Source organism: Trachurus trachurus, assembly GCF_905171665.1.
Source record: "Trachurus trachurus genome assembly, chromosome: 11".
Lineage (NCBI taxonomy): Eukaryota > Metazoa > Chordata > Actinopteri > Carangiformes > Carangidae > Trachurus > Trachurus trachurus.
In genome coordinates, this window is record NC_139904.1 from 13915004 (window position 1) to 13938975 (window position 23972).

General features: G+C 41.9%; 2 protein-coding genes across 2 annotated transcripts; one reads left to right on the forward strand and one right to left on the reverse strand.

The window, feature by feature from the left end:
* Nucleotides 1-56: 56 nt before the first annotated feature.
* nelfe (negative elongation factor complex member E) lies at nt 57-4322 on the reverse strand. Its single transcript, XM_083981586.1, has 11 exons — nt 4262-4322; nt 3915-4000; nt 3476-3545; nt 3079-3224; nt 2792-2866; nt 2573-2610; nt 2128-2477; nt 1765-1909; nt 1575-1629; nt 910-1012; nt 57-806 (listed from the first exon to the last, which is right to left on the reverse strand). The coding sequence occupies exons 2-11, from the start codon at nt 3987-3989 to the stop codon at nt 733-735; spliced, it is 1131 nt and encodes a 376-aa protein (XP_083837712.1). The 5' UTR covers nt 3990-4000; nt 4262-4322; the 3' UTR covers nt 57-732.
* Nucleotides 4323-4536: 214 nt separating this feature from the next.
* Nucleotides 4537-23608, forward strand: skic2 (SKI2 subunit of superkiller complex). Its single transcript, XM_083982104.1, has 29 exons — nt 4537-4614; nt 5011-5129; nt 5284-5405; nt 5855-5972; nt 6213-6327; nt 6414-6488; nt 6581-6634; nt 6732-6892; nt 7509-7664; nt 7887-8032; nt 8960-9106; nt 9205-9289; nt 9394-9500; nt 9602-9748; nt 10419-10515; nt 10618-10830; nt 12354-12464; nt 12929-13040; nt 13203-13321; nt 14099-14230; nt 14410-14547; nt 14638-14742; nt 15794-15929; nt 16158-16284; nt 16982-17192; nt 18118-18228; nt 19877-20095; nt 21100-21240; nt 23099-23608. The coding sequence occupies exons 1-29, from the start codon at nt 4602-4604 to the stop codon at nt 23297-23299; spliced, it is 3738 nt and encodes a 1245-aa protein (XP_083838230.1). The 5' UTR covers nt 4537-4601; the 3' UTR covers nt 23300-23608.
* Nucleotides 23609-23972: the final 364 nt, after the last annotated feature.

Genomic DNA, 23972 nt, shown 5'->3' on the forward strand with positions numbered 1-23972 from the left:
CAAAATGAATGGAAATCACAGGCATTGTAACAACATATGGACACTATTTATTAAGCTCCACATCTGAACAGTATCTCATGTTAAATGAACAAGCTGCCACACACAGCATCACATACCAATCATGTGAAATAAAAGACAACAGAGGATTTCTATTCATCCCGCAGCACAGACAACCTTAAAGGGATAGTTGAGGTTATTTGATGTGGGAGTGTGTGAGGTAGTCAAGCACAGTCACAAAACACACAAACGTATTTTACAACCGATAACATAAATGACAAAATATTATTTTATATTTTATATCTATGTTTATGACTTTTAGTGTCAGATCAAGATGCTGCTTAAGTTTAGGGGTGCAGAGGAAGATGGAAGTGCAGCAGTTAGGAAAAAAAAAAGGAGCACAGGAAAAGTGGTGTTTTGATGTAATAATAATAATAATACACTAAATATATTGTACATGACTGTTTCGGTGGACGTCTTTTTGAGGTGTGTGAAACACTTTTTTTCTGCTGGCCATCATGTAGGGGGCATGATGGCTTTCTCTGCTCACTGTCTGCACACTGTTTTGAATCTACTGTACTGCAGGTAGACTGTGTATAAATACCTCACACAACATCACATCAAATAATGTGAACTATCCTTTTAAGCAGCCTGGTAACAGCTCATTAAAACAAAAACAAAAAACATGAAAAGCTCTATGCCAAAATACAAAAAAACCCAACAATTTTTTCTCCATCAGAATAAATCTTCACTGTACACGACTTGGTTCCTCTTGTCCCTGTAGGAGCCTTTAGTGCTGTTCTGCACAGCTGTGGAGGAAGAGAGAGATGGGGGTGAAGGTTAATCCTCACTGTGCAGACACACACAGAGTCTGATCAGTGTCTAAACAAACAATAACTGTGAAGTGTTTACCCAGCGACGCCCACACAGATTTGCCCGTGGCAGCATCCAGCATGGGCTGCTTCCTGGCGATGCTGACTTTGATGTGAACGTCTCCCACCGTGCTCCCATTCAGCTGCAGCACAAAAACACACAAGGTCTAGTCTGAACATGACAGGACTACATGAACAGGACTTCCCCAAATCTAAAGCAATAAATTGAATTGATCTATACATTACTCAAAGTTTTAAAATTAAGAGTAAAAATGTTATATCTGTTACAGGGTTTCTGCAGGCACCAGCAAATCTAATGCTTTTTAATGCCATTTCAAACATTTTTAATGCCCATGACTAACTGCAAGTACTATACATTTGCGTACGTATACTTACTTATATAAACATACACACGCCCAATTACTTGGTTCCACACATTATCACACAAAATAAATGTTTATATACTAAGAATAAATCGGTAATATTATTTTTTCATCAATTTTGTTTTTTTTTAATGCCTCTGGGAATCGAATTTAATGCTTTTTAATGCCATTTAAGGCCTTAATTTTTAATGCTTTACCACCATGTTATTACACAATTACCACCACAATATCAACACTAGAACACTAATAGATTGGATCAAGCTATATTATTTATAGAGGAAGAAGAAGATTAAATGTATTAAGTAGTCTCAGTAGTACCAACCTCAGCTACAGCCTGGTCAGCAGACTCCATCTTCTCAAAAGTGATAAATGCACAGCTAGAAAGAGAAATGGAAACCACAGGAGAGTGCAGTGTTATGTAATCACGTGCTGTGTTGTTAGTTATATTGCCGATCAGAGCAGCAGACAAATCAAGAGTATGTGCACACAAGCTTTGTTTAATGGATCCGTACTTGCGTGGGTTGTCCATGGAGAGGTCGATGATGCTTCCATGCTGAGAGAAGGAGGAGCGTAGGCTGTCCTCCACCAGCCCAGAGCCGTAGACATACACTGTGTTCCCCTTGCGCACTCCTCTCCGCTCTGGGTACGAGTCAGACCCTGAGGAGAATAATCATCCATGTCCCATCATGCCTTTCGATAACCACCACCACGCTATACCTACACTGTGACTTGGCTCCACAATGCATTCTTGTCAGTTGTGGTACTTTTCCTAGAGATATCTTTATCTCTGACTTCTCTGTTACGGCCTATTCTGTGAATATACAGTATGTATAATCTTTTTGGATAAATACAGGTTAAAAAAAATGGTTACTCACTTCTAAAGGGTCCATCTCTGTCCCGTTCGCGGTCCCTGTCCCGTTCGCGGTCCCGTTCTCTGCTCCGGTCTCTCTCTCGTTCTCGTTCTCTGTCTCGATCTCTTTCTCTGTCCCTGCCTCTGTCTCTTTCCCGGTCTTTGTCTCGATCTTTCTCTTTGTCCTTTTCCGGCTCACGCTCTCTTTCTCGTTCTTTTTCTCGCTCTCGGTCTCTCTCTCTGTCCCGCTCTCGGTCTCGCTCTCTCTCTCGCTCTCTCTCTCTGTCTCTGTCTCTGTCTCTGTCCATTTCACGGCTAGTTGACATTGCACCTCCGTCGTCCTCGTCCCGGTATCGGTCGCTTGAACTGACAAAGCTGCAGAGGCAGAGAGGGAAACAATGTTAGATTCACAGATATTCACTGGTAGTGTGTGACATTGATGATCATTAATCGTGGTTTTTGGACATTACCTCTCGTACAAAGATTTCCTTTGAGCTCTCTTCCCCGACTAGAAGAAGCAAAAATATGAGAATATGAACATGTAAAGTCTGTATGAGTTCCTATTTTATATAATTAAACTATATTTAAATCTCAAGAAATTGTACAATTCAAAGCTTTTATACAGGAGAGACACTGGTTGCAACAAAGCAGTCATAATATGTCATATTATTATTAGATCTCCACTATACCTCAGGTTGTTCTTCATCAGTAGAGACACTCCTTTGGAAAGGCAAGAACGCAGGAATTGGGCCTTTCTCAGGGTCCTGTGCCAAAAAAAGAGAAACATTTTAACAGATGAACGACCAAAACAAAGTAGGGAAGAAGAAGTGACATATCCAGCCAGAATAACAGTAAATTTAGTACTGTGATGTCTTCTTATCATCAGCTCCACTACAGCAACTGCAACTGCATTACACACCATAAATTATCTTGACGGTCGGTTATAGACCATGCATTACATGAAATGACATCCTACCTTGAGTTTAATCTCCAGCATCCGAGAGCGTTTAAAACCAGAGTTCTTGTTCTCTGACTTGATGGCACTGATGGCGCCCGACTTGATGAGCATCTTTGCCTGTTCTGTGGCTGTTGCAGTGTCAACAACGGGCTGGTCTGACAATGCTGTGGTGAAGCAAAGTATAAAGTAAATATATAAGCAAGAGGTTCCTTTCAATCAGTTTGACATAGTTGGATTGTTTTGAAAAATTCAAAACTCACTATATGCAAACATTTGATTACTTCAATGTGACTTAAATGGGCCTGTGTATTTGTGCTGTGGCACATTGAATGTATATTTTTCACAGCTGTGGGTTAGCACTTATTTAATGTAGTACAGACAAATGCTGGGATTATTTTTACATTGGCACACTTACTCCGTTTCAAGCCACTCTGGTTTGTCTGGTTGGTTGAACTCTGCTTCTTCAAAGCAAGCAGTGCCTTTTTCTGTAATATACAGACGGAAGAATATTCTTTTACAAAAAACATTAAATTGAAGACTAATAGATCAGTAACAAAATTCACCCCAGTCCAAAATAGATTAAGTAAATCAGCCTCATCTTGCCAATGCAGATCGAAACTGATCAAAGGTTCTTTTGTCTGCATTGATAGCATCAAGTCACTTTACTGAACTGCTGTTTTGTTTTTTTCTAAATGCTCTATGACCAACTAAATAAAATAAATGAGTAAATGAACAAACTGTCTTGACTTCTAAATCTATACACTCCATAATGGGAAACTAAATTCAACACATGCAATTAAAACAAACGTACAATACAAAGCCATACATTTCTCACGTGTTTTCATTTTCTTTACCTTTTTCTTGAGTTTAGCATATTTCTTTTGCAGGGCCTCTTCCTCTTCCGTCAGCGAACTTGGAAACACCACCATGGTGGTAACCGCTACAATAGAGACAACTTCATTAACAGCTGGAAACACAGTTGATTATTTTAACACGAACGATTTATTTTATTTACGTTCAGCTCGCAAACAGCTGGTTGGTAGCCCAGGTAAGCTAATTAAAACGCTGCCTGCGTAATAATGCGGGTGTAGCTGATTCAGACCACCCTAAAATCAAACTACCCGCCTGACAGAAACGTAAAACATCCATTAAAGCCATTTAATCTAACAGTTATTTGATTTTATTTAATTAATTCACTCACCAAACTCAGACTGTGATGCTAGGCGCCGACTTCAACAAAAACACCGACGCATAGATATGACGTTGCAGCTTCTGATGACGTAAAAATTTTCTTTTTTTTCTTTTCTTTTTTTTTTTGCAAAATTAAAACAATACAAATCAATCACACCACAAGTTTTTACACTACATTTGGAATATAACAAATATAATATATTTAACATTTTATTGTAAAAAAAAAAAAAAAAAAAAAAAAAAACATTCCTGCTAGCAACTTCCGCATGTCACTCTTGGCAACTTCCGCGGCGACCACAGTCACTACAACACTTGGGGGCAACTTTTAGCGTCTAGCAGCGAGTGGGGACATGGACAGAATAAGTAAGTTGTGTTTTTTTGCATATTAAATCAGTCCCTGTAATATTTCTTTCTATATATTCAGCGGAGAGGCGTTTTATCTTGCTGCCATGGCTCGCTGGTGTAACTTCTGTGACGATGATGTGGCTAACAATGTAGCCAGATTTCTGTCAATCAGGGCTGCACTCTGCCTCATGATGACTTAGGGATTTAATACTGAATTAAACATGAAGTGGCTCCAGTATTTTTCATTTCTCGAACACGAATAATAAATGGTAAATGGACTTGGAGTAATGCTTGCTCTACAGTTCGTTGGTCACTTCTCCCTGAACGCAGCCTGTTTTGCATACAGTGGAGCAGCTTTTTCGTCCATTCACACTCTTTGTGTTGTTTTTCTTGTGTGTTTTTTTTTTTTGTCAGATGTGCCCCCCGCTGGCCCCATGGACCTGCCGCTGGCCCTGCTGGAGATGGGATGCTCTGGCAGGTTTGAGCTCATCACACACCCCCTGCCCGGTCAGCCTCTTCCTCCATGCAGCACGGTCAGTGTGGAGCAGGATGACTCTGTATAAAAACACATTTGAAGCGTAAAAAGATGAGCTTTCACTGTCTGGGTGGAAATTGTAGGCCTATGTAATTAAAGAAATGAACTGGTATTCAGTTTCTGAATGTGTGGTCTGATCCTCCCCTCTGCAGCTCCCCCATGGGCTTCCACCAGCCAGCGTGAGCTTGGAGACTGAAGTAGAGAAACAGTTTTTACGGGACCCTGCCTGGCTTCCTATTCATGACACAGACATCGCCTTCCAGAAGTTTCTCAAGTACATGCTCATGTTTATTACGCCTGTGAATATTCTCATTTGTCCAGGTCATAGTTATCTCAAGGAAATTTAAATCAAATGCAACTGGACTTGGTTGTTTGACCAGTCTCAGCCTGGTCAGATGCAAACATGAACTGATGAAGTCTCTTGGATGAGAGGTGAAACGTCTTCCTAGACAAATAACCAAGTCCAGTTGCATTCGAGTTAAATTTCCTTGAGATATCATGTTTATTACCTTGTTATTCTTAATAAAGAAGCCAATAACAGCTATATGAATGACATAACAGCTAATAATACCTTGTTTTTTGATTTTATATAATATAGAGAATGTAATTTATAAACCTTTGAGCACCTTCTTGTTTGAAAACTCTAAAGTATCTGAACTGAACTGAGTAATTAACTGTATATATCTGAGGCAGCTCTAACTGCTGTGTCACTGTCTTCCACAGAGTGGCAAAGAGAGAGTATAATGTCGACACTCTGCTCAACTCCACTCAGTCTCAGCTTCACTCAGGTCTCTCTGTGGTCAGAGACCCAACCACGGGGATGCTGCTGGACTTCACAGAGGTATCTCATATTGGACCTCTCTTCCCCACTGTACTCTTATTATTTTAAGTGTTTAGAAAACATCATTTCATCTTGAGCTGATAACATAATATTAACCAACAACATTTTTAAAACTTGAGTAACTGTTTCACTCCTTTTAGTAAAAAACAAAACAAAACAGGGAACTGCATATCTTTGGGTTGTGGACTGTCTTATCAGATCAAAGAGAATTTCAATACGTCGTTTCCGTCTCACCTTTAGGTTTTGCTGGAGAACACCGACCTCTCGGCAAAAAACTCACTGTCATTACAACGCCAGCCTGGGCCTCCCTCAGAGAGCCTTAGAGGAAGCAACACTAACTATCCCTTCCTGCCTGGTGAGGTTCCTTTGGTAGAGATTTATATGTGGGGATTTTTTTTTTTTCATCTAACAGCGTATTTGTTATTGTAATGATGTTCACAGGAGGAATGGAGGCGATCACGCTGGAACAAATCAAAAAGAAATCAGACCTGGAGCAGGACATCGACTTTGAGAAAGGTAATTTTAAAATTTAGCTCAGTGTTTTAACATGATAATGGAGAGTTTCGGTTTAGCTCTATATTGTTGTATTTCTAATTATAACCCCACAGATTTGCTCAGAGTTCCACCTGGACTCAAAGCTGGGATGGACTTCACTGACAAAGGTTAGATATTGTCAAACAAAATACAAACAAAATCCCACAATGGTTAAAAGATAAATGCTTAATTAATTTCTCATTTTTAAAAATGTGTATCTTCAAGATGCCAAAATGGCAAAGCCGGAGGTGAACCTCATGTCGCTCCTGTCTACATTTGATGGCATCAGCTTACAGCCTGAGGCAGAGGAGAAGGAGGAAGTCAAAGGAGGTGAACAAGCTCCAAAACTACCCAGAACAAACAGCCTCGAAGACCTTGGCATCAAGGTATTTCAATTTATTTATTTTTTTATCCAACTGGTCTAACTTTTTTTTCTCTCTCTCTCTCTCTTTACGTTTCTTTTACCATGGTAATATTTTAGAAATGCACTAAGTTTCAGACATTGTACTGTTATAGTGAGTAGGGTAGTAGAGAAAAGTGCTGTGTGATGAGACACAACAGCAACATTATGTCATACATGCTAATACAGGGGTTAATCATTGTGTTTATGCAGGGATTTGCATCAAATCTACGTAAATTAACTATAAATAAAAAGGTGTTTACACACTTTTAATCCAGTGCTCTTATTTGAAATTCTTTTTTTATATATACATTTGTGTAGAATAAATGTGTATTGTTGTAAATTGGACAGATGTGTAACATAAAGGCATTGCATATTGAAATTAGTTATAGTTTGCCCTATGTGACTGTGTGCAGCCAGATATTATTTATGTAGTGTAATGTTGGAGTACAGGATATATACTGTATGCCATCTGGTTCGTTTTTGTAAAACTGAAATAAATGCAGCCCTGTCTCTTTTGTAGATAACCTGAATTAAAAGTGTATTGTTGCCTTTTACCAAACATTAACAGCACTGTGAACTGTTTCCTCCTCTGTCCACAGGATGCTGTGTCATCCTCCACTCCCTCAGAGAAAGGAGAAAAACAGAAATCAAAACCAAAAGAGAACCCAGAGGAGAAAAAGAAATGGGCCATCCCTGTCGACATATCTTCACCTTGTGATGATTTCCATAAACGCATCCCCAACCCAGCTTTCAAGGTGGGTGTTCTAGTAATAATCTAGTTAGAAATATGACAAAATGTCTGTTTGTGCCTCTATTGATATCGCTGTGCATCACCAAACATCACACTTCCCGTTCCCTCCCACCGCCACGTTTATTTATTGTCTCTGTGTATGTGAGATGAATCGCTGCAAGTAATCGCTCATCGTTAGTGCTTGAGCAGCCGGTAAAAACTGTCTCTCTGCCTCCCTCTGCTCCAGTGGCCGTTTGAGCTGGACGTCTTCCAGAAACAGGCTGTGCTGAGGCTGGAGAATCACGAATCTGTGTTTGTAGCTGCGCACACATCAGCTGGCAAAACAGTGGTGGCCGAGTACGCCATCGCCCTCTCACAGAAACACATGACAAGGTGTGTATGTGTCGGTGCAAATTAATTTTTTATGGGCTCAACTGTGCATGTAGGTGAGCAGCTATGCACCTAGAGGTAATGTGAAACTGTGAAAACATTACTGGATACAAAACAACAGATTCAACTTGATGAGATGATACAAGAGCTGGATCTAAGGCAATGTAAAAAATAAATAAGTGTCTATAAGTTACATTTTCCATCAATATACGCATGTTTAGCAAGTCTAGTGGTCATGTTTATTTGTAATAAAACATTAAACTGTAAGCCCAACACTAAATCTGACATTTAATTAGAATTTTATATTAGTTAGTATTAACATAATTGGCCTCAGGCAGCTGGCGTTATGGCTCACATCATCAGCAGAAGAAAAAACACTGCATTATCAGTGCCACAAAACTAATGTAGATACTCAAAACAAAAAAAATTATGGAATAAAAATGTTGTTGCCATAGCAATAGGATGTTCAACTGCGCCACGCCCCTTTTACATCTCAGGAAATGCTGGAAGCCAAAAATAGAGTAAACTGTCATTGACATTCATAGGGAGCAAAACTTGCAAAATTTGAACTTTGGCAACACCTATAGAAATACGACTGTATGTTTGTTTTTGATATATTCATTGATGAGTCACAAATTGCCCCAAAGTGGGAAAAAAGCAGCGCAGAGCATCATGTTATTGTTAATTAACTCTGATGAATAAGAAATATTCTCCTTAAGAAGACTTTATGGTCCAATAGTTTAAAAACACAGTGGAAATTCGCCTTTGGCGTCTTGGAAGTCGGCCAACAACAACAGCTGGACACAACCAGCACAATAACAAATAAATAAATAAGCCCATGGAGTACAACAATACAATATCATACAGCAGCTGCGGTTTCACTATAGCTCAAAGTTCAATTAAAGATGCTCTGATTCTCTTCTCTGATAGGACCATCTACACGTCCCCGATCAAAGCTCTGTCCAATCAGAAGTTCAGAGATTTTAAGAACACCTTCAACGATGTCGGCCTCCTGACGGGCGACGTCCAGCTCAGTCCTGAATCGTCGTGTCTCATCATGACCACTGAGATCCTCAGGTACAGATATGTGACAGATATCAGAGTCATGGTGAATAACAAAGACAAAGACAGATGAGCTTCTTGACTCTTCTGCTCTCTCCTCTCTTCCCTCTCAGGTCGATGCTTTACAACGGCTCGGAGGTCATCAGAGACTTGGAGTGGGTGATCTTTGACGAGGTTCACTACATCAACGACGCGGAGGTGAGGGACAAGTCCCAGTTGTTTTTCCGCAGTGATGTTGTTTACCGTTGAAGTCGAGAATAACAGTTTCCTCTCCTCTTTCCCCCTCACTTTGTTCTCCTCAGAGGGGGGTCGTGTGGGAGGAGGTTTTGATTATGCTTCCCGATCACGTCAGCATCATTCTCCTCAGCGCCACAGTGCCAAACGCCCTGGAGTTTAGCGAATGGATCGGGTAGGTGCACTGCACACCACACTGACTGTTTAAAAAGCCATTTGTGAGACAACAACAGAGTCAACATTTCTCCTTCCTCCCTCTCAAACTTTTGTCTCCAGTCGCATTAAGAAGAGGCATATTTACGTGATCAGCACAATGAAGAGGCCCGTGCCTCTGGAGCATTATCTGTACACAGGAAACAGCACCAAGACGCAGAAAGAGATGTTCCTGCTGATGGATGCTGCAGGAAACTTCCTGACTAAAGGGTACAGCTTTTCTCTTTCCTCTCTCTGTTGTGTTTGTGTTACTCCAGTGGATGGTTTTTATTTTAGTCGCAGAGGAACACAGTAAAGCTTTGAATCTGTCTCTCTGTTATTTAATGATTTCTTTTCTACTCTTATATTTAATTACTGTTAACTTTGTTGGTTGTGGTCTTTTGTTCCAGTTTAGTTTCGCTTTTTTATTCCTATATTGTAAAAATGAGGAAGGGTAGTTTAATTTGCTCTGTAGGACAGGTATAAATCTAAGCATTATGCTTCTGCCTTTTCAGTCACTACCTTGTTGACAATGTTTGTAGTGTTGATAGTTGTTGTATTATGTGATGACTGACTGAATAAAGACTGAATTAAAATGGTTCAGCAGAATAATATAATACATGTAAAAAGCCGAAGACTAGGAGTGCTGCCTGGAACTACTGTATGGGTTTCTATTTTTAAGATGGTGCTCTTTGGTGAAGAGCTGGATGAGTAGAACAAAAGAGAAAATACCAAGGCACGCATCTTGAATAGAAATATTAAAATTAGACGCGTTTCAGCTGAGAGTATTCGTCAGGAAGTGTAGTCTGACACCAAGACAAGCACAATCATTTTATTCAGGATGATTGGCTTGGTATTTTCTCTTTTTTTTCTAGAATAATAAATGTGTTGTTGTGCTCAGGTACTACGCTGCTATCGATGCCAAGAAGGAGCGAACGAGCAAACACGCACAATCGTTTGGCACGAAAAACACTTCTCACAACACTTCATCTAGTCAGGTAACTCCCCTCCTCTGTTTGTCGTCACCTCAGCGATTGTTAGTTTTATTTTTCCACAGCATTACAGTGTTACATGTGCGACTTGATGATTTCCCCACCCAGGACCGGTCGGTGTGGCTCTCCCTCCTGCACTTCCTGTCCCAGCGGCAGCAGACCCCCGTGGTGGCGTTCACCTTCTCCCGGACGCGTTGCGACGACAACGCCCGCTCCCTGGACTCCATGGACATGACGTCGTCCATCGAGAAGGCGGAGATCCACTCCTTCTTCCAGAAGAGCCTCAGTCGCCTGCGAGGAGGAGACCGACAGCTGCCTCAGGTAAAGAGCGATCGAATGTTCAACTGAAAGCAGCAGCTAGGCCACGCCACCCTCATGTCTCCATCACCGCTGGCAACAAATACAAAATACTTAGTGTGAGAATGTCACCTGTGCAGTTATGGCAACGCCTTTTAGGCTATTATTAGAAATCCTACGTACCCGACATTAAACAGTAATTATGGGAAATGTGTCCTAATAACTGTTGGCAAACAGAAGCCAATTAAACTAAGTCAAGTTTCGTCTCATTGATAAACAATAGACCCGTGTGCCTCTACTGCATTAACTCATTAATTATTGATTTGATTCACTCTGGTTGTAATACAGTGTGTTTTTGCAAGTTGTACTTTACTTACTGAATGTGGAAATAAATTTAAAAACAACACATCCAAACATCCAACCAGCTGCGTTCACACCAGTTTAAGATGAACCAAATTGGGAGTATGTTACTCCAATTTTTTTGCCTTTTTGTTGTCTCTGTATAATCATTCTTCAGTTTTTTTTTACATTTATTTAATTATTTGGTCTGGTGTTGGAGTGAACCCAGCCTTGGCCATTTCTTAACAGAGTTCAAAGATAAGAATTACTTTACTTTATCAAGCCCCAAAGGGAAATTCATACAACTTGTTCTTTCTTGTGCTGCTTTCTAGCTTTTCTTGAAATTCTGTATTTGCCCAAATCACCACCAAATATTTAGTTACTTTAGCAGACCACTGCAATTTTTTCTCCAAGTCGTCAGCTACTGCCTTCTCTTCCTTCCTGCTCGTATTCACAGGCTAGACTACGACACGCCCACTGATGAAGTCACAGTTCGCAGGACAGAGCCAAACTATCTTTTGGTTCCCCTGAAAACTGACTTTTCAGGTTCTGAATCTGGTATTTCTTCGGTCTGAACCGAAAAAAGCCGGTTCAAAATTGGGTTCAGGAACCAGAACCCCCTAGTCCTGCAGTTTATTACATGTGCTTACTGAAAATGCATCCTACAAGTAGACATTTCACATCTCGACAGTATTGTAAGTGTTGGCTCTGTGTAAGATCCTGTGTGTTGTTCAAAGATAGTGCTCAGCATAGGCCTTGCCAACAGTTTTGCATGTGTCCATATCTCACATCCAAATCCAGTTTTGGCAAAGGGAGTGATTGTGTAACAGTGGGTTTCATTTTTATTTATTTACCCAACATTTTTATTATCAAGGTTACAAAGTCCTTCACTTTCACACAAACAAACATTTCAAAACACTGATCCGTGTTAAACTGTAGCAAATGTGAGTAAAACAACCGACAACACAGGTACCAATAAAGCAGGAACATGTTTAAAAAAACATCAAAGGCAACAAAGAACATAAGATGAAAACAAGCCGGGGGTCGCATACAACACCTGAATGCTGGGTTAGTATGTTGATAGGCCTCTTCCACAAAGAGATCAGGGCTGTCAGGTGTGTGGGAATGAAGTTAGGCCTGAATTCAGCAGTAACACAGACGAAATAAAACACAATATTTAACGTAACACTTCACAATCTTGTATTTAGATCTTGCAGATGAGAGACCTGTTGAAGAGGGGGATAGCCGTCCATCACAGCGGGATCCTGCCCATCCTGAAGGAGGTCATAGAGATGCTCTTCTCACGGGGGCTCGTAAAGGTGAGTCGCAACTTCAAGCCTCCGTTTCTATTTACAGGTGCATCTCAATAAATTAGAATATCCTGGAAATTTTTATTTATGACAGTAATTCAATTCAAAAAGTGAAACTAATACATTATACATATCCATTACACACAGAATAAAACATTTCATGTCTTTATTTATTTAATTTCTTTTAATTGTAATGATTATGGCTTACATTTAATGAAGCCCTAACATTTAGTATCTCTAAATTTTTGAATATTACAAAAGACCAATTAAAAAAAAGCATTTTTAATATGGAAATTGTTGGCCTTCTGAAAAGTATCTCCATCTATATGCACTCAATACTTTGTTGGAGCTGTTTGACTTTAACTACTGGAAATGGACTTTTCCATGATATTCTTATTTATTGAGATGCACCTGTACATGTTTGTCCAGAGGTTTTTGAAACAATTCATCTGCATTTTCACTTCATCTCCCAGGTGCTGTTTGCCACCGAGACTTTTGCGATGGGAGTGAACATGCCCGCCAGGACCGTGGTGTTCGACAGCATCAGGAAACACGACGGGACCGGCTTCAGAAATCTGCTGCCAGGTTCGGCGCTCCCCGTTCCCTGTTGCCTGTGTCTTTCCTCTCCCTTTCATCCGAGACAACGTTTATTATGCTCTTTCATCTCTTGAGGATGAATCGGAGCTGTGGAAAAAAACAACAACGGCATTTTGATGTCCCTTTTATGTCTCTGAACTGTACCTTCAGGTGAATACATTCAGATGGCGGGCAGAGCGGGGAGGAGAGGGCTGGACGCCACAGGCACCGTCATCATCCTGTGTAAAGCCGGCGTTCACGAGATGGCAGATCTGAATGTCATGATGCTGGTGAGGCCTCTTCATGTTTCCAGCCCAGAACGCAGTGAAACACACAAGTTTATAAATCACTTAAAAAACCGCCTGGTCACCGTTTGTAGTTATAAATATCCTAAAGGAGCAGCTCTGCCTCTTGTTTGTTTCCAGGAAGGTGTTGCATGCCAGGCTATTTAACATTTAATTACACAGTTGAGTGGGCTATTTTAACTCACCCTCCCTCTGTGGTGCTTTGGAGAGGAGCATCTCGATTTCAGTGTGTGCTCTTCAACTGAAATAAACCTCATTTGGCTCTGATTGGAGTTTTATCCTCTCTGCCTGTGGTCGTCATCGGATGTAATTTTATTTTATCTGCATCCTGCGTAATCGTTTTCATAAAACGTGTACATGCAGTGCCAGATTTTAAACCAATACATACAGATATGATATTGGTGTTTTTGGCTGTGAAGGACACAAGGAAGAATAAATCTGGCAGCTTAAAAAAAAATCATTCTGGTGATTTTTTTAAAAAAATTTCCCCTTGTCAACAACGTCCATGAATATACGAAAGCCAAAGTCTGTGTATCTAAATGTAGGTATGTGTTTGTCATGCACAGGCTGGGAGAGTCAGCCTGTGCATTTTTTTTATCGGCACATCAACCATAATAGGATTTTTTATTTGTCTTGCTTCATGCTACACACAGTCCTACATTAAAAACCTGAGTACAGACAGGAAGAAGTGTAAGAAACACCTGCTGTGTAAGGGAAACAAAATGGGAAATCGCTGTAACCAAGTTGTTTTGTCTGGGTCAGGGTAAGCCGACCATCCTCCAGTCCCAGTTCAGACTGACCTACACTATGATCCTCAACCTGCTGCGAGTCGAGGCCCTCCGTGTGACCGACATGATGAGAAGGAGCTTCTCTGAAAACCACAGAGACACACAGGTAACGCTCCAAACACTCAACTGTAATGTTGCAAGAACAAGAAAAGCCACTCTTCCTGTTCCCTTCCTTCTCCTCCTCCTCCTCCTCCTCCTCTGAGTCATGACAACTGATAAATGTGTAATAAAAGTCTTCTATTTCCTTTCCTCCTCCTCCTCCTCCTCTTCTTCCTCCTCCTCCAGACCCAGGAGAAGAGGATCGTCCAGCTGAAGCAGACGTTGTCCACTCTGCCTCCTCTGGACACAGAAGGCCAGCTGTCCGACATGACGTCTTACTACCGCACGATCACGGAGCTGCGGACCACCAGAGAATCTCTCCAGGTTAACAAACACACAGCGAGACAGATAAACTCTGTGCAGCTTTAATCTGCTGCTGCTTGTTTATCTCCTACTTTTTCCTCTGGTTTCCAGCGTGCGATCCTGGAGTCGATGAACGGGCTGAAGGCTCTGTCTGTGGGCCGCGTTGTGGTTGTTAACAACAATAAGCATCTCAACGCACTGGGAGTCATCCTCCAGGTAAGTGTGTGTTTTCGTAGCAGCAGATGAAGATGTGAGAAATCCTGGCAAGAGAAAATATGTCACATGTAGAGTTTATTCGCTTCAGCTTGTTTTAAAGGGATAGTTCAACATTTTGGCAAATTGGCCCATTGCTATAATAACTATAGTTTGTCGGTTTAAGCTATTTTTAGAATGGTGGAGCCGAGCCGCGAGCTGCTCAGAGCTACGCTACGGAGGCTAATGGGATTTCTTGGCTTCCCTCATCAAACTCATCAAATACACAATCCAACAACTCCAAAACGCTCTCGTGGACAAGTTGTGACCTGCACATTCACCACGCTATGAGATAATAACAGAACGATACGAGACAGAGTTATTTTCGAGGCAAATACAGAGACTGCTTGCCGGAAAACTGCCCCCGACAGGAACGCTCATCAGCGATTTTGCATGAATTTGCCTCATAAACAACTCTGTCTCATGTAACATTCCGTTATTATCTCATAGCATGGTGAATGTGCAGGTCACAACTTGTCCACGAGAGTGTTTTGGAGTTGTTGGATTGTGTATCTGATGAGTTTGATGAGGGAAGCCAAGAAATCCCATTTAGATACGTTCTAAAAATAGCTTGCACCGGCAATTACAGGTAACGAACCTACTGCTATGACTATTATAGGGATTATGGCAAAATGTTGACCTATCCCTTTAAACAAACAGAAACACTCTCTTTAATTCAGACTTTTATTTTCTACTTTTTTTTTTAATTATGTAACTCTGATGCAGCAGCCAAGGCCAGGCAGTGACATCCCACACATGAAGAAAACTCACACAGAATAAAAGGCTGATGTCAGGGACTCAGCTGAAAGACCAGAGAGACACAGATCTGTGGAAAAATAATATCCATGTTTTATTTACAAAAAAGCAAAACAGAATAACAAAAATGTTTGTAGATATAACTCATAGAAGGTGTCACAAGTGAACCCAATAACACAAACTAACCCACAGACAGAATCATAGATTAAACCTTTAACGACTGTGTGCGCCCTCCTTTCCACATGTGTCTCGGCGCCAGGTGTCGAACGACTCCGTGAATCGCACCTTCACTGCTCTGATCATCTGTGAGAAAGGCAACGAGGAGGGAGAAGGAAAGGACGACAACAACAACGCCTTCCCCCACCTCTACAACACGGCTCTCTTCATACCTGAAGGTCGTTTGATTGACAGCACCGTCTCTACACTTCTACAAACACACACACACGCACACACTCTGGTTTCCTCTCATTAACACAGAATGTCATCTCTATCTGCAGCCTTCCCACACATTCTCCGAAACCACCCACACTTATTTTTCTGATGCTTTCACTGAACAGTTTTGCAGTTTGAGATTCAGTGGAATTTGATTATTTGTTTTTTTTTCCTCTGTTATTTTTCTTCAGGTCCTTGCAGCCACACGGTACAGAAGCTGAAGTTTCAGGACATTTCGGCCCTCACAGTGAAAACCCTCAAAGTGATTCCTGACAGGATCATCGACAACTACAACAAGAGGCAACAGCCACGTTTCAGGTCCGTGTGAACGAGTTCTGGTCCATGTGTTGATGTAGAAACGCCCCTGTGTCGCCTCTGTGTTAAAACCCAGACATATGACACCTTCTACTGTGTAGCATAGGAGCTGCTCTCATCCCATCATCAACCCCTGAAAATCAAAAGGAATTCACAGCACTGCTACTTCATTATTGAAGGGATAGTTCAACATTTTGGCAAATTCGCCAATTGCCATAATACCTATAGTCATCGCAGTAGGTTCATTGTTGTTTTGACATCACCAGGGCAGAGACGTGAGCTGCTCAGCGAACACAAAGGAGGTGAACGGTACATTGTCCCCTGTCCCTCATCAAACTCATCAAATACACAATCCAACAACTCCAAAACACTCTCGTGGACAAGTTGTGACCTGCACATTCACCATGCTATGAGATAATCATGTATGAGGGACAGGGGACTACTAGTACCGTGTTTGCAGAGCAGCTCGCGTCTCTGCCCTGTGGATCTCAAAACAACATGCACCGATAATTAAAGGCAATGAACCTACTGCTATGACTATCTATCTATCTATCTATCTATCTATCTATCTATCTATCTATCTATCTATCTATCTATCTATCTATCTATCTATCTATAAGTAATAGTTTAAAATGTTTCTTGCTCTCTTTCTCGGCTTATCTTTCTCTCTGTCTCCATCGCTCCCATCTTGCCCCATTAGGCACGATCCTCCAGGCCAGGCCATCTCCACGGCGGCCCAGGAGCTGCTGCGATTGGCCGAGTCCAACCCGGGCGGCATAGCGACCCTCGACCCCGTGAACGACCTGCAGCTGAAGAGCGTGGACGTGGTGGAGGGCTCCATGAGGCTCCGTGTGCTGCAGGAGAGCCTCCGAGAGTTCAACTGCATCCACTCGCCCACTTTCGCAGAGCAGGTGACTGTTTGTGTGTTTATATGTGTGTGTGTGTGTGTTGATGTTTAACCAGCGAGGTGGTCCTTGAAGAAAACGCTCTTTTCACTTCCAAGTGGAGTTATTTATACTGTTTGAGAAGCGCTGTGCGGATGAACGACGAGGCAAGCGTTTCGTTTCACTGTTTGTTAATAAAGACTCCAAGTTCCTTTGTGCAGCAATTGCATATTTGTGCAGCTAATTAACATCATAGCCTTACATAAGACACTTGCCGTGCAATTGGCCTCCTTCTGATGCCTCCTCTCATTTCTCTCTTTTCATTCCAGCCTCGGTTTCCTTTCATCCTTCCATCATTTCTCCTCTAGTTTCACAATAGTAACATCAAACTCCGCCACAAAGATTTCTGCTTTTGTGTCGTGCATCCTGTTCTTCCTGGCAGCCTCCTTCAGGAGATAAGACGCAAGAATCGGAGCCGCCTGTGTCTATAATTACCCATATAGGCCCGTAGCTGCAGCTCATCACTGTCTCACAGGCACAGCATGTCACTTGAGCCATCACACACATGCACACAAACACACACACACACACACACAAGCGCTCTCATTACTTTGCAAGATAAGCTTTTACTTGCAGTATCACTGTCTCTTCTCGTCGCTGCAGATTCGCGGTCTCCGTGTGTGAGAAGCGCTGTGGGTATTCGGAGAGTGATGGTTAATGCAGTACGCTCCACAGTTCAAGCTGTTAGTTTACAGTAATTGGCCTCAGTGGGTTTATGTAACACATTCACTCAGAGACTCTTCTCCGCTGTCAATGAGAGGACAGCGGGAAGCGTTTTGCTCCCTGTCACAATGCAGCAGCGTTGCTCCGAAATCAGGTCAAGCGCCGCAGTGCTGCTGTTGTATACTCAAGTTAAATGATCACTCTGTGTGTGTGTGTGTGTGTGTTTCAGTTTGCTCGGGTTCAGGAGAGGATGAGCGTGCAGGAGGAGTTGGACATGCTGCTCTTCCTGGTGTCGGACCAGTCTCTGTCTCTGCTGCCTGAATACCACCAGAGGATCAAGGTTTGGATCAGACGTGTGACTCGCTGTCTCCACCTGTTACCTGTATTTATCAAAATAAGGTTATTTCTAGAAGTCAGTCGATCACCGGAGCTGCAACTAGTGAATGTTTGGTATTTTTGATCAACTTTTTTAAACAATTTCCTTAAGTGTTGATCAGTTTGCAGCGGTGTTTGTGTCAACCAATAGTTGTGCGAGCTGCCCATAGACTGTAAAAAAAGCTGCCAGACACAACAGTGGTTTCATCTCTGCAGTGTTGTTGTTGTGTCAGTTCAAACTTAAAAAGAACGAGTTCAAAGTTCAGTTCATACAGATTAAGAAAAGTAACTAGTTCACATCCATTTGTTCTGTGTTTTCAGATAATAAGCAGTTACTCTTTTTCAACCATCACCAGCCCCAAATCACTGCACTAACTCCCTATAACTTAATTATTAACACATTATTGTGCCACTGGGGAATCACAACAGACAACATAAGAGCAGCGTGGCAACATTCGCTTCCATCGTAAATCAAACAGAATTACTTTTAAGGATGACGAGACTTGTTGGTTTTCCAGGTGTTTCATTTTAAACGTCTGTGCACAAACTCATGGCCATCTATTGACAGAGAAGATTTTTCACCTAAAGATACTAAGATGTCAACATGCACCTGCTGGAGGCAGCAGGGAAAAAAGTTAGAGAACCAACAAAGTTCAACTACTGGGCCCAGTTGTTCAAAAGGTGTCATCTGGATTTCGAAATCCCTTGTTTTGTCATCCAGGATCACATTATCCGTCTTACTTTTATCGCTGTTGTTCCAAGCAAAGTTGGTTTGGATCAGTCAAATTACCAGATCTGGTTAATGAATGCTCTAAATGGGCCTGTATGTCACACTGAAGGCTACTAAGTAGGTTAAAAAACAGGCAGAGTATCAGCATGTGGATCACACAGAGTGTATTTATTTGAAAATGGGATGTATGTATTGTTTTCTGTGCTGTTTTTTGTTTCTTCAATGTCTTGATTTTTTGGATCAGAGTTATCCCAGTCCTATTAAAAGGTTTTAGCAACACAAATTTAGGGTTTGATCCAGATTAAAACCAAGATTGGATTACGTGATCCAATCCAATCTCAGAATCCATTTTTACTTTCAAATAACCCATTTTCAATATTTGAGCCAATCCGTTATCCAAAATCTGATCAGATTACTTTTGAACAATTGGGCCCAGAGGGATCATGAGCAAGTTTACAAGATTTCATGGCAAATTAACTAATTGTTGTTGAGATATTTTAGTTGATACCAAGAAAATGAGCTTTTATAAAAGCTATGAGATTACAATACAGAAAAAATGTTCTTTAAATCATCAGCATCACTCTTTACTCCAAAGTTCAAATCTATCTGATGATATGATAAAATTTATGAAAGTTTTATATAATGTTAAAGAGTGATGGAGTTGTATTTTTTTTATTTATTGGTGAGGTAGTGTGACAAAAATAGTGACATGGGGAATAACAGACGTTACAACGAGACAATAACAGTCAGTTATCATATTAGGTGTGTGTGTGTTTGTCCTAGGCATCTAAATGAGAGGCAGAGGAGCAGAAATGTCCGTTTTGGAGTTGTATTTTAATTTTCGTTGACCACTCGTTAACCGCAGCTCGTCTGTTCCCTCCAGGTCCTCCAGTCGCTCCAGTATGTGGACAGCAGCGGCGCCGTGCAGCTGAAAGGACGCGTCGCCTGTCAGATCAGCAGCCACGAGCTGCTGCTGACCGAGCTGCTGTTCGAGAACGTCCTGAGCCCGCTGGCGCCCGAGGAGAGCGCCGCCCTGCTGTCCTGTTTGGTCTTTACGCAGAACACGCAGGTGGAGCCGCACATCACCAACACGCTGCAGGAGGTGAGGACGACCACAGGAAGAAAAAACAAAACGTTGTTGTTACCTGTTGTACTCCTGGGTGAAGGAAGGAAGGACAAAGGGAAATATGGAAAGGAAAGAAGGAAGGGAAAAGGGAAGGAAATATAGAAGGAGGGAGGAAACAGATTGGGTCAATTGGGTCAAAAAGGAAGGAAGAAGTAAGGACGAAGGGAAGGAAGGAAGGAAGGAAGAAAGAGAAAAAGGATTGTGGAAAGAAGGAAGGGAAAAGGGAAGGAAAGAAAAATGGAGGGAGGGAACCAATTTGTTCAAGGAAGGGAGGGGAAACGGATTGTGGAAAGAAGGAAGGGGAAAAAAGAAGTAAAGAAAGATGGGGGGAGGGAACAGATTCGTTCAAGGAGAGAAGAAGGGAAAGAAGGGAGGAAATAAGGAAGGGAAAGTGGAAGGAAAGAAAGATGGAGGTATAGGGAACAGATCAGGTCAATTGGATTAAAAGAGGAAGGAAGAAGAAGTAAGGACGAAGGGAAGGAAGGATGGAGGAAGGAAACAGACAAAAGGAGGGTTAAAGTGACAGTGCACGTTCATCTGTGACTCACTCACACTCTCTCACGCTGTATTACACTGTGAAGATTTGATGTACAACTGCCCCGCCCTGCAGAAAGGACAAGGGCGCGTCAGCGGACTCACCCCTCTGCTGCGTGTGTGTGTGTGTGTGTGTGTGTGTTGCAACTGGCCCTGATACATGAAAGTGCTTTACGAGGGTTTGAATTAGTGATGACCTGAGCTGTGTCCAGAGACCTGCTGCTCTGGAGGAGCGGACGACACCGTGGCTCGATTTGTGAAACAGATTTCCTGAGCGTAAATGATAAGGTTGTCTTGTCTTAACATTAAGAGGCCAGCCAGCGTGATGCGTTTAAGTGCTGCATGTAAAAGAAAAAAATCTCTGTCGTTCAAGCGTGATTCACTCTTCTTTCCCATCTGTTCCTCCTCCTTTCTCTATCTGTCTCTGTTTTTTTTCTGTCTCTCAGGGCATCGACCGGGTGCTGTCGGTGGCCCAGCGAATCGGAGAGCTGCAGAGGGACTGTGGGATACCGCAGACGGCCGAGGAGTTTGTCGGGCAGTTTAAGTTTGGTCTGACGGAGGTGGTGTACTGCTGGGCCAGAGGCATGGTGAGGTTTAACCCCTTTGAGTCTGAGCTCATTTACACCCGGGTGTGATCACGAAAACTGTGTTTGGATATTTTATCGACCCCCCGTCCTTTAACAGATGAGCCCCACACTCCTGTTGAGCTTGAACACACCACGTTTGTTCACATTAATTTTACTGAGAACAGGGAAACTCATTAATCCAAACTGTAAATAATATACACACCCTTAAAGGGATAGTTCAACATCTTGGCACATTGGCCCATTGCCATAATCCCTATAGTTTTAAGAGTAGGTTTGTTACCTTTAATTGTGCAAGCTATTTTTAGAACGGCGGAGCAGAGGCGCAAGCTGCTCAGAGCTACGCTACGGAGGCTCATGGGATTTCTTGGTTTCCCTCATCAAACTCATCAAATACACAATCCAACAACTCCAAAACGCTCTCGTGGACAAGTTGTGACCTGCATATTCACCACGCTATGAGATAATAACAGAACGTTACGAGACGGAGTTGTTTTAGAGGCAAATGCAGAGACTGCTTGTTGAAAAACTGCCCCCGACAGGAACGCGCATCAAAGGTTTTGCATGAATTTACCTCGAAAAACAACTCCTTCTCGTAACGTTTCGTTATTATCTCATAGCGTGGTGGAGATAAGACTATAGGGATTATGGCAATGGGCCACTTTGCCAAAATGTTGAACTATCCCTTTAAGATGAAGGCTGCAGCTAATAATCATCTGCTTAATTGTTTAGTGTTTAGTCATCTTGACATATTTACATTGGTTTATTGAACCAAAACCCCCGAACATATTCACTTTACTGTGAAAGAAGACAAACAGCAAATGTTCAAAATTAAAAGACTGAAGATGGTTCATTGTTGACATTTTACCCGGAAAAATGAATGTCAACATTTCATTGATTATCAAAAATAATGAATGATAAGAGGAAGTGGTTTTAAATATTCTTGCTTCAAACCAAACTCTGTCACCACCAGACAAATGCGCTGTAAACCTTTTGGTCTCTAACTGATGGCTGGAGATTTCATCATTACCCTGTGTGACAGCCATAAAATTGTCAAATTTAGAAATCTGTTCTGCTCTCATTCACTTGGATTTTTACGCAAGAGTTTAAAAAAAAAAACAAGGCGAAGCCGCTAACCCTGCTGTCAGACAACAGCAGACAAAAAGAAAACAGGACGTAAACAGTGTCCTGATGTGACTACAAAGCCTCGTCTTGAAGACAGACTGGTATGAAGAGCTCCCAGTGCCATCAATGACTTGTGGCTCGTTGTTTTGTGTAGCAGAAGAACATTTTTCTGTCCTAATCCTGTTATTCATCTCAAGATCTTTCGCACTGCAAAAACTCAAAACCAAGAATATTTGTCTTATTTCTTGTCAAAATGTCTCATTTCTAGTCAAAACTAATCTATTTCCACTTAAAATAAGACTCATCGCCTAAAAAATGTACTTGTTTTTAGATCATTTTCCCCTTTTTCAAACCAATTTTCACTTGAAATAAGTAGAAAAATCTGCCAGTGAAAGCATGTTTTTTGTGCTTGTAATAAGAAAGAAAAACTTGCTCCACTATCAGATTTTTCTACTAATTTCAAGTGAAAATATGCTTGAAAGACGTAAATAGTGTCTAAAAACAAGCTACATTTTATGTGATGAGTCTTATTTTGAGTAAAATGAGATTTGTTTTGACTAGAAATTACATTTTGACTAGAAATAAGACAAAATTCGTGGTAAGATATTTGAGTTTTTGCAGTACGGTCAGAGCTTGTGTTTAAACCTTGAACCCTTTTCCCCTCTGTGTTGCCCCACACCGTCTCACTGTGTCTCTTTCCTCTCCTCCTCTGTCCCACCATCACCACCACCTCCAGCCGTTTGCGGAGATCGCCCTGCTCACCGACGTCCAGGAGGGCACGGTGGTCCGCTGCATCCAGCGGCTGGACGAGGTGCTGAAGGAGGTGAGACAGGCCGCCCGCATCGTGGGAGACTCCGTCCTGGGGAGCAAGATGGAGAAGGCCTCGCTGGCCATCCGCAGGGACATCGTCTTCACCGCCTCGCTCTACACCCACTGAGACAGGGAGGGAGACGGGGAGGGAGGGGGAGAAAGAGGGCGAGGGTGAGGGTGAGGGTGAGGAAGCTCAGGTGCCAGACAGGTAGATCATGTGCTTGGAGGAGGAGTGTGTTCACATGTTCCTGCTGTATGTGCCTATACACAATATGTTTATGTTTACATGACAGAAGGGAATGCTTTTAAACAACAACAACAACAACAACAACAACAGACCAAAATAGAGACAAGAGAATCAACAGAAAATCTAGATTGTAATTTATTGTACAATACCAGAAAAAAAGCATAAAATAAAAAAAATTATGTGATGTCACATTGTTGTCCTGCATCATAGCTGCTCTGTGTTTTTTTTTTTTTTTCCTTTTGCATGTAAATAAAAATAAAACAAAATGTGCCAGGAGCATCATGTGAGGACAACACACACGTGCCAGAGGAGAAAGTGAGGAGGTGACATGTCACGCGAGGAGAGAAAAGCCTCTAATTCAGAGGTGTGGACTCTGTGTGTGTAGGCTATCATCATCATCATCATCAGTGACGGGATGTTCAGGTCCAGTCCGGGCTGTCGCTTTAAGTCAACGATGCTTTGTGTCTGATTAATTCAATGTACGGCGACGCGTTAGTGGAGAAACCTTATTAGACAACCACACACACACACACAGAGGGAGAGGGAGAGGGGG